The sequence below is a fragment of the Lissotriton helveticus genome, chromosome 1_1 (genome assembly GCF_964261635.1).
Source record: "Lissotriton helveticus chromosome 1_1, aLisHel1.1, whole genome shotgun sequence".
Lineage (NCBI taxonomy): Eukaryota > Metazoa > Chordata > Amphibia > Caudata > Salamandridae > Lissotriton > Lissotriton helveticus.
This window is the reverse complement of record NC_136057.1, coordinates 677,415,041-677,427,553: the sequence shown is the minus strand read 5'-3', so window position 1 is coordinate 677,427,553 and position 12,513 is coordinate 677,415,041. Positions and strand designations below refer to the sequence as shown.

Below are 12,513 nucleotides of genomic sequence, written 5' to 3'. Positions count from 1 at the left end.
CACAACATGGAACCTACAGGCACCCACACCTACAAAATCATCTACCCCTCCAAACTCACCAAAAAATCAGCCAAACGCTTTAAACACAACTTTTTAAAATCTCACCCAGAAACGCCCTTTGCTGACCCATATTTCTCACTACATAATGGGATCACAGACCACTGACATCATTTTCTTCACTAGACGTAGAGCCCAATGGAGGCAAGCCTTCCTAGCCTTACTCTCGATTTCCTCAAAGAGGAAATCCGCACACGGTCTTATGATCTACACTGCTCCATCACAACTCTTCCAAGCCACAGCCACCATCACCATCTACAACAACGGAACTATTCTCGTTCAATCCACGGACCGCAGTCTTAACCTATTTGATAACATCTTCCCTATTATTAAAGAGCATGTATCTAATCCTCCTAATTCCTCCCGTTTGACCCTCACACCTAGCACTCCAGATTCTTCAACGCCTACCCTCTTTGCTACCCTCCCACCCCCTACCCCCTGCCATCAAGGAGCCCTGGACCTTACTCCTCCCTCAACCTTTCCATCCTACCCTCCAACACCCTTCCCATCTCTTCACCTAACCCCCACATTCCTCCAACCTGCTCGACCGTATCTACTAATTCACCTCTTACACAATCTCTTAGGCTTCCTGCAATGCCCACAGCCCCTTACACCTCTTATCCCTCCTCCTCCATCACCATCCCTCCCCCTGCCTCCCCCCTATCCCAGAGCAACACCTTCTTCCTCCCTCAACGCAGTATTGCTTCCTCTCACGCACCCTGTTCCCTCCCTGGCTCCAGTCAGAGACCACTCCCCTCCCAACAACACTTCTCCCTTCACTCTCTCTACTCATACACCCTCCCCTGCTCCTACCAAAATCCACTCGGTCACCTTGAACTCTGATCCCCTCCATCCCACTCAACACCCCTGTGATCCCCACGTGTTGTATAAAAGGTCTACACACCATGTCCACCCTATGATCGTCCCACCCCCCTCTAACTCTCCTTTAATACATTTCACTCCCCCTATTTCTCCTCACACCTGCCTTCTCCAACCTAATGCACCCACTATCCATCTAGCTGCTAATACAGCCCCTCTAATCACACACACTACACCCTCTCATACGTTTCCACCAACCACTACACCAGAGCTTACCACATTCCTGGGCACACCTACCACCCCTCTCCGCCAATCATAAACCATTCCCACTTCCCTTACACCTATGCCATCGATGTGCCCTACACTCTACGCATCACCCCCCTTCCCCTCCCTTGCCTTCACCTGATTTCACACCTAACCGAGCCAAACCTCCCCAACTCATACCTTGCTCCAACACCAACACCACTACCGTTCCAATCAACAGTTTGGACAAGAATATGGCAACCCTTCTTCAAATTAAAGACGCACTTCATTCTTTCAAAGAGTTGCTCTCGAAACAACCCAGGCACCCCATACCCCCCAGAACCTTCTCACCCAACAAGCCCACCACCCACCCTCCATACAAACAGAATCCTCCTTACTGGACATCCATTCCCTCCCGTAATTCTGCCACCTGTCGTCTACGAAGCTTCAACCCACTTTCGGCGTAGGACATATGCTCCCTCCTGCACTCATATGATCTCGTACCCTTGACCCACACAGCCCCCACACACCTTCCCATCCCTACGTATCCCTCCCAACCTCCACAGGTCCTCCAAACAGAATGTTAGAGGTATCGTTGCCAGTAATCTAAAAAAGGTTACACTCACTCCCGACCCCTCTTCCTCCCCTATCACTCCTCGGCTTAAATGCTCACTTCTGAACTGTAGATCAGCCCCTAAACATGCCTCAGACATTGCAGACCTCATTATCGCACATGACCTAGACTTGATCATACTCACCGAAACCTGGTTAACAGACTCTTCCTCGCCACTCATTGACATTCTAGTTCCTCCTAATTACCACATCATCAGACTGGATAGGGTTGGCAAAATAGGGGGTGGAATCCCATGTATTCACCGGAGCAACCTCTCAGTAATTAGAGCCGGTTCCCCTATATTCCCCTCCTGCAAACACGTCTGCCTTGATATTAACAGCGAAGGTAATCCTGTATGCTCCCTACATATTATCTACCACCCACCAGGAGACAACCTCACCTTTACTGAACACCTCATGGACCTGGTCACAACGAATTCTGGACGTCAACATACACAAATATTCCTTGGTGATTTCAACCTCCATTGGAACGATCACAACAACTCTGTGGTCAATAGTCTCAAAAACTTCCTCAGCGCCCTAGACCTCACCCAAATTTACAACAGCCCCACCCACGACAAAGGCTCTATTCTGGATCTTATCATTTCCAAAGCTGAATCTATCCAACTCGAGTCGATCCAACCCTGTGACTGGTCTGACCACTTCATTATTACATTCTTCATCATAGAAAAAATGAAATCTAATCCGGTTCAATCCACCAGATCTAAGGTCTGGAAAAGAGACTTGAAGAAACTCAATCCCAACTCACTACCCTCCCCCAGCTACAACCTTCTCCTACCCCCCACTGGCGCTGTTGACGTACGGGTTTTTACTGACCACTACCTCAATTCGATGACCTCAATTATCAACGAAGCTGCCCCTCTTCAGCTAAAGAATGTTTCTTCTAAAATCTCTAAACCATGGTATGACGGGCTTCTTAATGATGATAGACGAGCGATGAGACTTGCGGAACATAATTGGAGATCTGTCCCGTCAGCTTTGCACCTCAAAACACTAAAGAAAAAAAGAAACGCTTACTTTAGAAAAATCAAACGCTCAAAAGCTACTTTCTTTAGCCACCAGCTTGACCAAGCAAGAAACCGACCTAAAAAACTGTTCGAGTTAATCAAAACTCAATCCAGAGAGGTCCCTCAAAATCTCTTAAACACCTCTAGTGCACTACCGACCTGTGAAGAATTCTCTACTTTCTTTAATTTAAAGACAGACAACATCAGGAAAGATCTCCTCACAGATCTAAGTCTTTACTCTAAGCACCACAGCAAAACGCCCATTGATTTAAAAAATAATGCTTCGTGGTCATCCTTTGAAACGTACTCGGAAGGAAATATTGCAATGATTCTAAACACATTGAAGCCTTCCAATCACCTCACTGATCCTCTACCGGCAAACGCCGTAAAGGACTTTATCCCATTACTTCTCTCCCTCTGGACCAAAATCATTAATAGCTCACTTCAACAAGGATGCATCCCGGATTCCCTCAAAGTGGGACAGGTTTCGCCCATACTAAAGAAACCCACAGCGGACCCCTCCGAGCTTAACAACTATCGCCCTATCACCAATATCCCTACCTTGGCCAAACTCCTAGAAAAATGTGTACACCTTCAACTGACAAAACACATCGAGCACTTCACCAATCAGGTTTACGAGCAGGCCACAGTACGGAATCAGCTATGACTCACATAATTGATGACGCGCTTCAAATTCTTGATCAGAACGGTTTTTGCTTTCTCATACTACTCGATCTCTCATCAGCCTTTGATACGGTCAAACATGAGAACTTACTCGATTTGCTGAATCTCAGAATGGGTATTTCAGAGACAGTACTCAAGTGGTTCACCTCCTTTCTGCATAACCGGACACAAAAATTCAAGATTAACAATACTATGTCCACACCAGTTCCTGTAACACTTGGTGTCCCTCAAGGATCCTCCCTCTCCCCAACTCTGTTCAATCTAGTCATGGAACCACTTACCGCACTACTCCAAGCATCTAATGTTCAATTTCGCATGTACGCAGACGATACCCAGCTCTACCTCAAAATACACACCCTTGATGACATCAAAATACTCAACACAACGCTTAGGAATACTCAGACTTGGCTGGCAGAGAATCACCTCAAAGTTAACGCGCTAAAAACGGAATTCCTTCTAATAGCTCCTCCCACCAAAGCCCCCATCACTCAGGCCTGGCTTAATCATCTCACTGCACTCAACGTTCAACCTAATATTGTGGACTCAGCGAAATCTTTAGGCATAACCCTCGACTGCAATCTCAATATGCATCACCACATCAGCAATGCAACGAAGGGAGCTAATTTTCAAATCAACACATTGCAGAAGTTGAAACCTTTCCTTCCTCCCAATGACTTCAGAACTGCAGTCCAAGCCCTAGTGATCCCTCGAGTGGATTATGGAAGTGTTGCCCTCTGTGGTCTCCCCATATCGACAACCGCACCATTAAAAGCCTCTATTAATGCTGCAGCCAGACTAATCACGGGGTCAAAAAAACGTTCACACATTTCTCCTGATCTAAAAGCTTTGAACTGGTTGCCCTACGAAGCTAGAATACACCTGTAAATCGCCTGCATGACCCACAAGGCTATACACCGCAACTCCCCCAGCTTCCTCGCTCAGAAACTGACAATCTCAGGTGGCTCAAGAGCGACAAGAAAAGCAGACAATCTTCTTTTGAAACCCCAGAGATTTCACAAGAAAAAACATATAAACGCTCCTTCACAGGGATGGCACCCAGGATATGGAATGCCCTCCCTCCAGAAATCAGACTTATCTCACCATGGCATCCTTCAAAAAAGAAGTAAAAGCTCTCCGCTTAGCTAAATTTACCTGAACTTTGACTTTTGTAATCTCGGATCTCAGTACTCTTCCTCCTATGACTATGTATATTGACCACTTATGCACCGTTGCTACCTTACCTTGTTTCTTTTTTGTAACCATTTGCTCATCTTTGCACAAAATGTTTTGTTTAATTATTACTCCTTTGCCTTTTTATCCCATTCTGTGTGTAAAGTGCTCTGATATCCGTAAGGGTCTTGTTCGCGCTCTATAAAACTTTCAAAATAAATAAACCCTGGGGGTGAGCTACAGTGAACTTTTCCAAACTGAATCGGACAGAGAAGTCCCCAAGTCCTCCTCCTAGCGCTGAAGGAGACACGGCAGGTGCAACTACGTCCCCTGCAAGCAGAGCCCTGTAGTATTGCAACGTGACCACCCTCGCCTGGCTGTGATGAGACAGAGGTGACGCAGACTTTCATACACTGGTGGTTCTAGAACTCCGCTGCTCCACTATTCATATATCTCAAGCACAAGAGCACTGTGGGACAAAAAGTGCCCCACTTTTCTGCTGAAGTTCATAGAAGGGACAAACCTCACCCCGACAAAAATAAATCACCCAGAATAGCACCCCTCTGTGGAGCCCCAACCATCCCCTCAATCGCTCCCAACACCAGGCAGCCAATAATATCATGGTCAGTTCATGCAAAACTATGAATCAGACCACAGAAAAAAAAAATTCCAGATATTCAGGGAGGTTTTCGTCCTGGGTATAGTTCTATTGAGCACTGCGTGGTGTGTTGGTGTCAAATGCAACTACAGTAGTGCCACATTCAGGCAAGATTTTGAGCTATATAACTGAGTTTCATTTAGATTCATTATATGTGCATTTATTTTACATGGATATTTTGAAAATATGGCATGCATGTAACCCCTTCGTAACTTAGGGTAGACACATCTGGCCTAGGATTTAAGACGAGTTAGTGAAAAGTGGGTACTGAAATTGGCTTAGATGTTTAGAAGGGTTCTGAGACCGTCACTATATATAAAGTCCCTCAGGCACAAACATGACTATTTAAAGTCCACAGTCATTGTAGGCCACAATGTAATGTACATTTATTAGGAACGAAGGGCGAAAGGTGGCCCATTACCTTTTTTGTACCTACTAAATACAAAAACTAAACATGCAAACCCACCTTAACTCCAAATTCTTCACTGAGGTTTGTAAACAAATACTCATAACCGTAGGCTGCTTTGCAATTGAGCCATACAACATGGTATGGACCCAGACTGATCCAACTTCGGACCAACTCCAAAATTCCAATCAGGCACTCCTCCTAAGCACAAAAAGTGGAATTACAGCAAATAACTTGAATGAACGCACAGATCAAGCTCAAGCATAAAACATTTGAGTAAATCAACAATGCAACTAAACAACTTGACTACAAACACACTTGACATATGGAAATATTTAGTTCTTTTGAGGTAATTGGCAGAAATATATATTTGTAAGATAAACAGAGTGGTTATCAAACATGTTAACCACCGTCGAGGGGTCTCCAAGAAATTAGTTCATGCCAATGCATAAGCCCCAAATGTATCATCTGTACTAAAAGCTAAATATGTAAAGGAATAATCTTCCCACTTCAGGATACACGGAAGTGTGGCTTTTCTGTTTTATAAGCAATGATTTATAAACTCCAGAAGAATTCCATTCCAAGAGACAGCTAAGTCATGTCTATAATGTGGCCCTATTTTACAAATAGAGCGCGAGTTCTGTTTCTTTTTGTTACCATTGCCAAGCTCGATGTAATTTAATTTACTTTGTCGATCTTCAAAGTCGGTAAGCAAGAGTGTTGAGTTACTTACAAAGTCCCAGCTCCTTCCTATTACTAGCTGATGAGAAACTGGCACCACCTTCTTTTGAGACTACACCCTGTCATTTATTTTATTTATTCAGTTTTAAGTATTTAATACGGCATGAACCTACTACTTTGTGTCCCATCTGTCAATTTAAGTACCACACGAAAAACACATTTCAAGTGTACAATAACTGATCAGAGGATGAAATGTATGTATAGTGTTAGGCAACAGTGGGGAAAACAAGCACCCTCGAATTATTAGGGTAATAACAAAGGTAACTGTGTGTTAAGCACAAATGCATTTTACATAAAAGTCAAACAGGCTTTCCAAAATATTGGTATAAATATACTTGATACTCCAGTTTGTAGGTACAATTTATTTAAAGATTCTATAGATATGTTAGCTCAATGTTTATGGATTTAATACCTGTGACACAAATTGCCCTGGCTGTTTAACAATGCTTTTATTTTTAGCTGTGCGCCAGGGGTCAAGAAATTCTTGTCCCCCAAGGTTATTGGCATTCATGGTGTTTCTGGTACTCTTTAGTCCTCGCTCTGACTCCTACATAACTGATTAGAATATTAATTGGAAAAAGCTTCACTAAGAGAATACTGTTACAGCAGGGAATCCAGTCCATGCATGTCTTCCAACATACAAGCCTCTACAACGGTACAAAAGTATAGCTGGGTTGGTGCTTTGAAGGACAGTGAGCAATCACCAAGAGTAACAAGCATTTACAATGCAACGGTCTCGCCTTTGCAAAAGTTAGAGCTATTTTCATTGTAAATGACAATGTTTTTATTTATGTGTTGGTTTTGAAAACAGATAAATAAATGGTATTGTCATTTACAATGCCAATAGCTTAATCTCTCGCAAATGTGAGACCTATTGCATGTGTACACACACACACACAGAGCGAGACACACACACAGAGCGAGACACACACACACACAGAGCGAGACACACAAAGAGCCACACACACAGCCACACAGAATGCAACTTGAACTCACCTTCACGAGACAGCAGGCTCCGGCGCTGGGCCGCATCCGGGGCACACAGAGCTCACGCCTGCGGTGGCACCGCTCTTGAGGGCAGCACGGACAGTGATTCCGTGAAGGCCCAGAGCAACTCCTATCAGTCACCGTCATGTATAATGCACAGCACCCTGCATTCAGTGCGCAAACCTTAGAAAGGGTCACATCTCCAGCTACAATACTCTTCTGTTTTTTACACCTTACCTCACAAACTTAAGATGCCATTAAATGATGATTATCGTGAAGGATGAACGTCTGCAGCGACAGGATACTTCCAATTTTACTACCATGAGGTGGCAATCCCGGAGTGCTCTAAATTATGCAAATCTTGAATGGAATATCATCTTCAGCTACAGGAGCCTTCAGTTTTTAAAACACGTCAGTTTAGAGGACCCCAAAAATGAGGTTTTGTAAATTGTGTAAAGAGCCCAAATTAGGATTCACAAATTATTCAAAACGTCAAAGGCGTAACATGTCCAGCTACGGGATTCTACTAGCTTAAAAACACAGGGCACATGGTCAAATGCCGCATACCTTATGCACATCGTCGAAAGTGTGATGCCTACAGATACGAAAGTCTTCTATTTTTAAAAACAAACAGTACTTTGAAAGAGTAACGTCAGCAGCTGCAAGATTAATACACCCCATTATGCCAAATCAGGAGTGCCGCATAAATTATGCAGGGTTTTGAAAGCGTGATATCTATAGCTGCTGATTTTTCTATGTTTAAAAAAAACAAACACTTTGCAACCTTATTCATTATAGGGTACCATTATTATGTGCCTTTGCTTCTATCATTTACAATTTATTTCACTCACGTGGTGTTTAATCTTTACATACAGTAATCACTGTCCCGTTGCTCGAGACGGCAGCCACTGATAAATGGATGCATGCTGGCTGGCGGGGTGTGCATTCTTTTCTCTGAAACTTGTCTCCTCCCATGCATCAGCACTTGTCTGTGTTGCGGGTTAAGCAGGGGCAGGGGGTGTACAAACATAAGGCAAGGCAGAGAGTCACTCCAGTTCGGGGCATCAACATGACCGTGAGGGAGGTGCTTTACTATTTGCTTATGGCTTGCGCTGGTGGCATCCAAGTCTTTGCAGGGGGTCAGCGTTTATGATACTTTCAGTTATTGCATCATATGAAATAAAAGGTTGGCACTTTTTATTTCAGTGAGTGATAGGTATCAATCTAGGCAACAACCATAGTAGACATAGGAAGGGACTGAGCTACAACAATAGTTTTTAGAAAAATTGTACAATTTTATTCAAAATTATTAACACAGCTTTAAGTTCATGTAATACAGTCAATTTCAATTTTAAAAGTGGCAAATATATCACAATAAAAATAAACAATCAAGGTATCATAAAAATTTTGAATAAAATTGTACAATTTTTCTAAAAACTTTTGTTGTAGCTCAGTCCCTTCCTATGTCTACTATGGTTGTTGCCTAGATTGATACCTATCACTCATTTGTTTTCCCTGGTCTAGGAACTACAATTCTTTGTATTCAGGGGGTCCTTGTTAAATATATGCACTTTTTATTTCAGTCACACCTGCTCTTTTGTGAACCGGGTCCTTTGAGGCACGTCTTCACTAATGGTTATGAGTTGGTAGTAAACAGCAACATCCCTAACAAGACTATGTACCGGCACAGAAGTGCAACTGCATTCCCAGATTATAACTCAGTGGGTTGTAGTACATACTTCAAGCCTGTGTGTCAAGGCTGGAATGAAGGCCTTATTAGCTGTGCAAACTTTCATACTTGATAAAATGAGAACCGTTGTTAACTAAGATAAAATGAGTAACACTATCAGGTACTGGTAAGGCCTCTTATCAGCGTGAATAGCTTTATGATAAGAATACACACAACTCAATGTGTAAGAAATGTAAGTAATGCAAGCAAACCAATTTGAGTGGATTGAGGGGCACGGGGCAGGAAAGATCTTTAAAACAAGTTAACTTAACATGTTTTATTAAACGTATATTTACAGCAAAAAATGTATGGTCGCCATTATTCTTTTATTGTTAAATCTATCCCAATACAGACAGTGACCCGTGGATCTATAGGCAGCAACACTGTCCGAATTCCTAAGTTAGAATTCAAGATCACTCCAAGGTTATTTGTAAAAGGTGTGTTGTAGCCAATAAAAAAACGAAAACTTCTTAATAAAAGGAAAGTGACACGTGATGGAGATCTGCATGAGGACCCTACTGTTTGAGGACAAATGTTAGCTACCCAATTCTACTTTATGAAATGCGGCTTCCTATTAAATATTTCAGCTATACAGGCAGATATTAATAAGCACATGCAAGCTGGTTTACACAGCACCAATGAGCTTTTGAATGGAGGCCCACAAAAATGTTAATTAGGATTTTGTAGATATGTTCGCTTAATTGTGAAGTTTTGTGTGCGGTCCTGTGGTTAAAAAATTAAAGCCAGAGAAAGAGTGTTAATTCAGTGGGACTAAAAACATTTGATTGGGGGCCCGAGAGTGTTGCTTCTAAATCTCTCAGCTATCACTTGGGTTCAAATTGAACTCTGTGGCTACTTAAACGACCGCCGGGCAAAGAGTGCAAAACTGCTACTTAAACAGATGCGTTTCCCATTATGTTTTTTCATTGTCTAAAATTATTTTTCTCACCCCACCAAATAAAATTGAAGATTAAAATACTGTCTGTGCCAACAGCAACGAGAACCTTGAAATAAAAAAAACTTGTGAAAAACGGAAAAGTTGCCTGCTTACCTCGCATTGCTGTGGGAGGTCGAGCCCACATGGAGCACGCACGGAGGGAGGTGCAGCCGGGATTGCTGCTGTGAGCGCGAGCCCTGCCCCCTCACTCCTTTTAAGCAAGTGAATGAATCAGCGGCTGGAGTTCTCTGTGCACATATCAGCCGGGAGTGCGCACATTTTTAACAAGCAGGCTGAGCAGTCGGCTTCTGGAAATTTATGAAAGCGGTGCCGTGCTGAAAGAAATCACGGCGCCTATGCACATAAGTTAGACGTAAAAAGAAATCAATAAGGAAAGCGTGCGCTGTGCATATTAAACGCATAAGCTGGCGGCCTGAGAAGTGTGCGCCACGGCAATTAAAACTAGACATAACCAGAGAGACAGGAGATTGGGAACGCGCGCGGCCGGCTCCGATCGCTTTCCTGAGCGTGCGCGCGCCAGTCTCTGTCTCCTGGGAAGCAGACTCCGCAACTATAGTATCGCGCCTGCGCGATGCATATGGCTTCGCCATATGCATCGCAGGCGCGAGACCTAAAAATCACAAAGGGAAGTAACTTGTATGTTACTCTTGCAATAGGAAATTTAAAATATGAACAAAGTAGAAAATGCAAAAAACGAAAACCAAAGTCAACAACAAACACAAGCAGAAAGCACACAGCTGTACGTAGTGAAAGAACGGTGTAGACCTAAATCTTGTACTGACCAAAGAAAGGTTAAGAATTCACTTGAAGCGATAATGGAATAAGTAACTTGAAAGGGTTGCAGTTAAAGGCCAATTTTGTTTAGATAGCTTGAAGGTATTATGGAGTTAGCACACATGTTCACTGGCATGCACTTTGTGTTTCCAAATAGATTGTAACTTGATTAGACAATGGGTGTGGAAAATAAATCAAATTAGCTTAGAACACCAAGAGATCTTAGGTGCACGAAGATAAAGCACCCACTCCACTAAAACTGTGTTTACCACAAATATACATGCACTCACAAACAAAGAATGGGTACGTTTGTTAGGCACTATTAGAAACTGCAATAAAGTATATGTATTGAATTAGGCTAAAGGCAAGGGTTACAGGTGACTACATGTTTCTTATGATTGCCATGTATTAATCTGTAACTAATGAAATGAACTACTTCTGAACTTTTGTAACCCTCATTGTTTAACTGTGAATAAAAGAAGCCGTTTGTGATGCATAAAATTGAGAGAGGCTGCCAGCCTGTGTGAGGAGGGTCCGTTTCCATGTTGCGACAGTAAAGACCTGTCTTTACATGTTTTCAAAGTTCTTATGTCACCCGCCAAACACTCCGTCGTCCTTCTACCCTTCATTTCACCAAGTGCTTGGAAATCTCCCAAAGCTAGGAGGGCTGGTAGTCAGTACATTTGTGATAAGGCTCCAAGCAGCTTAGATACATAGAACTTCCTTTCCTGGTGGATGCATTCAGAGAGGAATGATGGTAAAAACGTACAGAGAGAAAACATATATAGAGACCCCCACATTACCGCCCTTCAAATGTCTGTAACAAGAACAGGTCTTTGAAACATCACTGATGCCGATTCTGTTGAAATGAGCAGGAAATATCTCAAGAGAATGAATTCATATATTGCTGTATTACTTTCATAAGGAATATGCTACTTACCAGTATGCATCTGTTCTTGGCATGCAGGGCTGCTGATATTCATATCTTGTGCATAGATCGCCGCCTAGTGTTGGGTCCGGATGATTGCACATTGTTGTCCTGGAAGAGTCTTCGAAGTATCACGAGATAGGTGGCTCCTTCCTCGGACTACAGTGCGCATAGGCATCCTCTCCATCCTCAGATTGTTTTTCGCCATTGTGGCAGGGATAGAGTATGATACAGTAAGTGATGTCCATGCTAGAGATTAATTCTGAGTGCCACAGCTGCGACAGGCACCGGGGAGGAGGGAGGGCGATATGAATATCAGCAGCCCTACATGCCAAGAACAGATGCATACTGGTAAGTAGCATATTCCGATCGAGGCATGTGGGCTGCTGAATTCATATCTTGTGCATAGAATGTATAGCAGTCTCCCTTTTAGCGGTGGTTGCCCGTGCCAGCTGCAGCAGTCTGAAAAAGAGTCTTGAGAACAGCCTGTCCTACAGCCGCTTGCTGTTTGGAGTGTACATCTACGCAGTAGTGTTTGGTAAATGTATGTATGGTAGTCCATGTGGCTGCTCTACATATGCCTTCTAGAGGAATGTTTCCTAGGAAAGCCATGGATGCCCCTAATTTGCGTGTTGAATGCCCTCTTGGGGGTACTGTTAATGTGCGTTTAGCTTTATGATAACAAATTTGTATGCACTTAACAATACACCTGGCTATAC

At 43.1% G+C, this 12,513-nt stretch overlaps 1 protein-coding gene across 2 annotated transcripts in view; it reads right to left on the bottom strand.

Moving 5' to 3' along the window:
• The window catches only part of DCLRE1C (DNA cross-link repair 1C), a 403,712-nt gene that overhangs the window by 177,940 nt on the left and 213,259 nt on the right, over positions 1-12,513 (bottom strand). For both annotated transcript variants that reach the window (XM_078674195.1, XM_078674196.1), the window contains exon 8: positions 5,738-5,878. In XM_078674195.1, the coding sequence (XP_078530321.1) occupies positions 5,738-5,878 (141 nt within the window). The remainder of the gene's footprint in view (positions 1-5,737; positions 5,879-12,513) is intronic.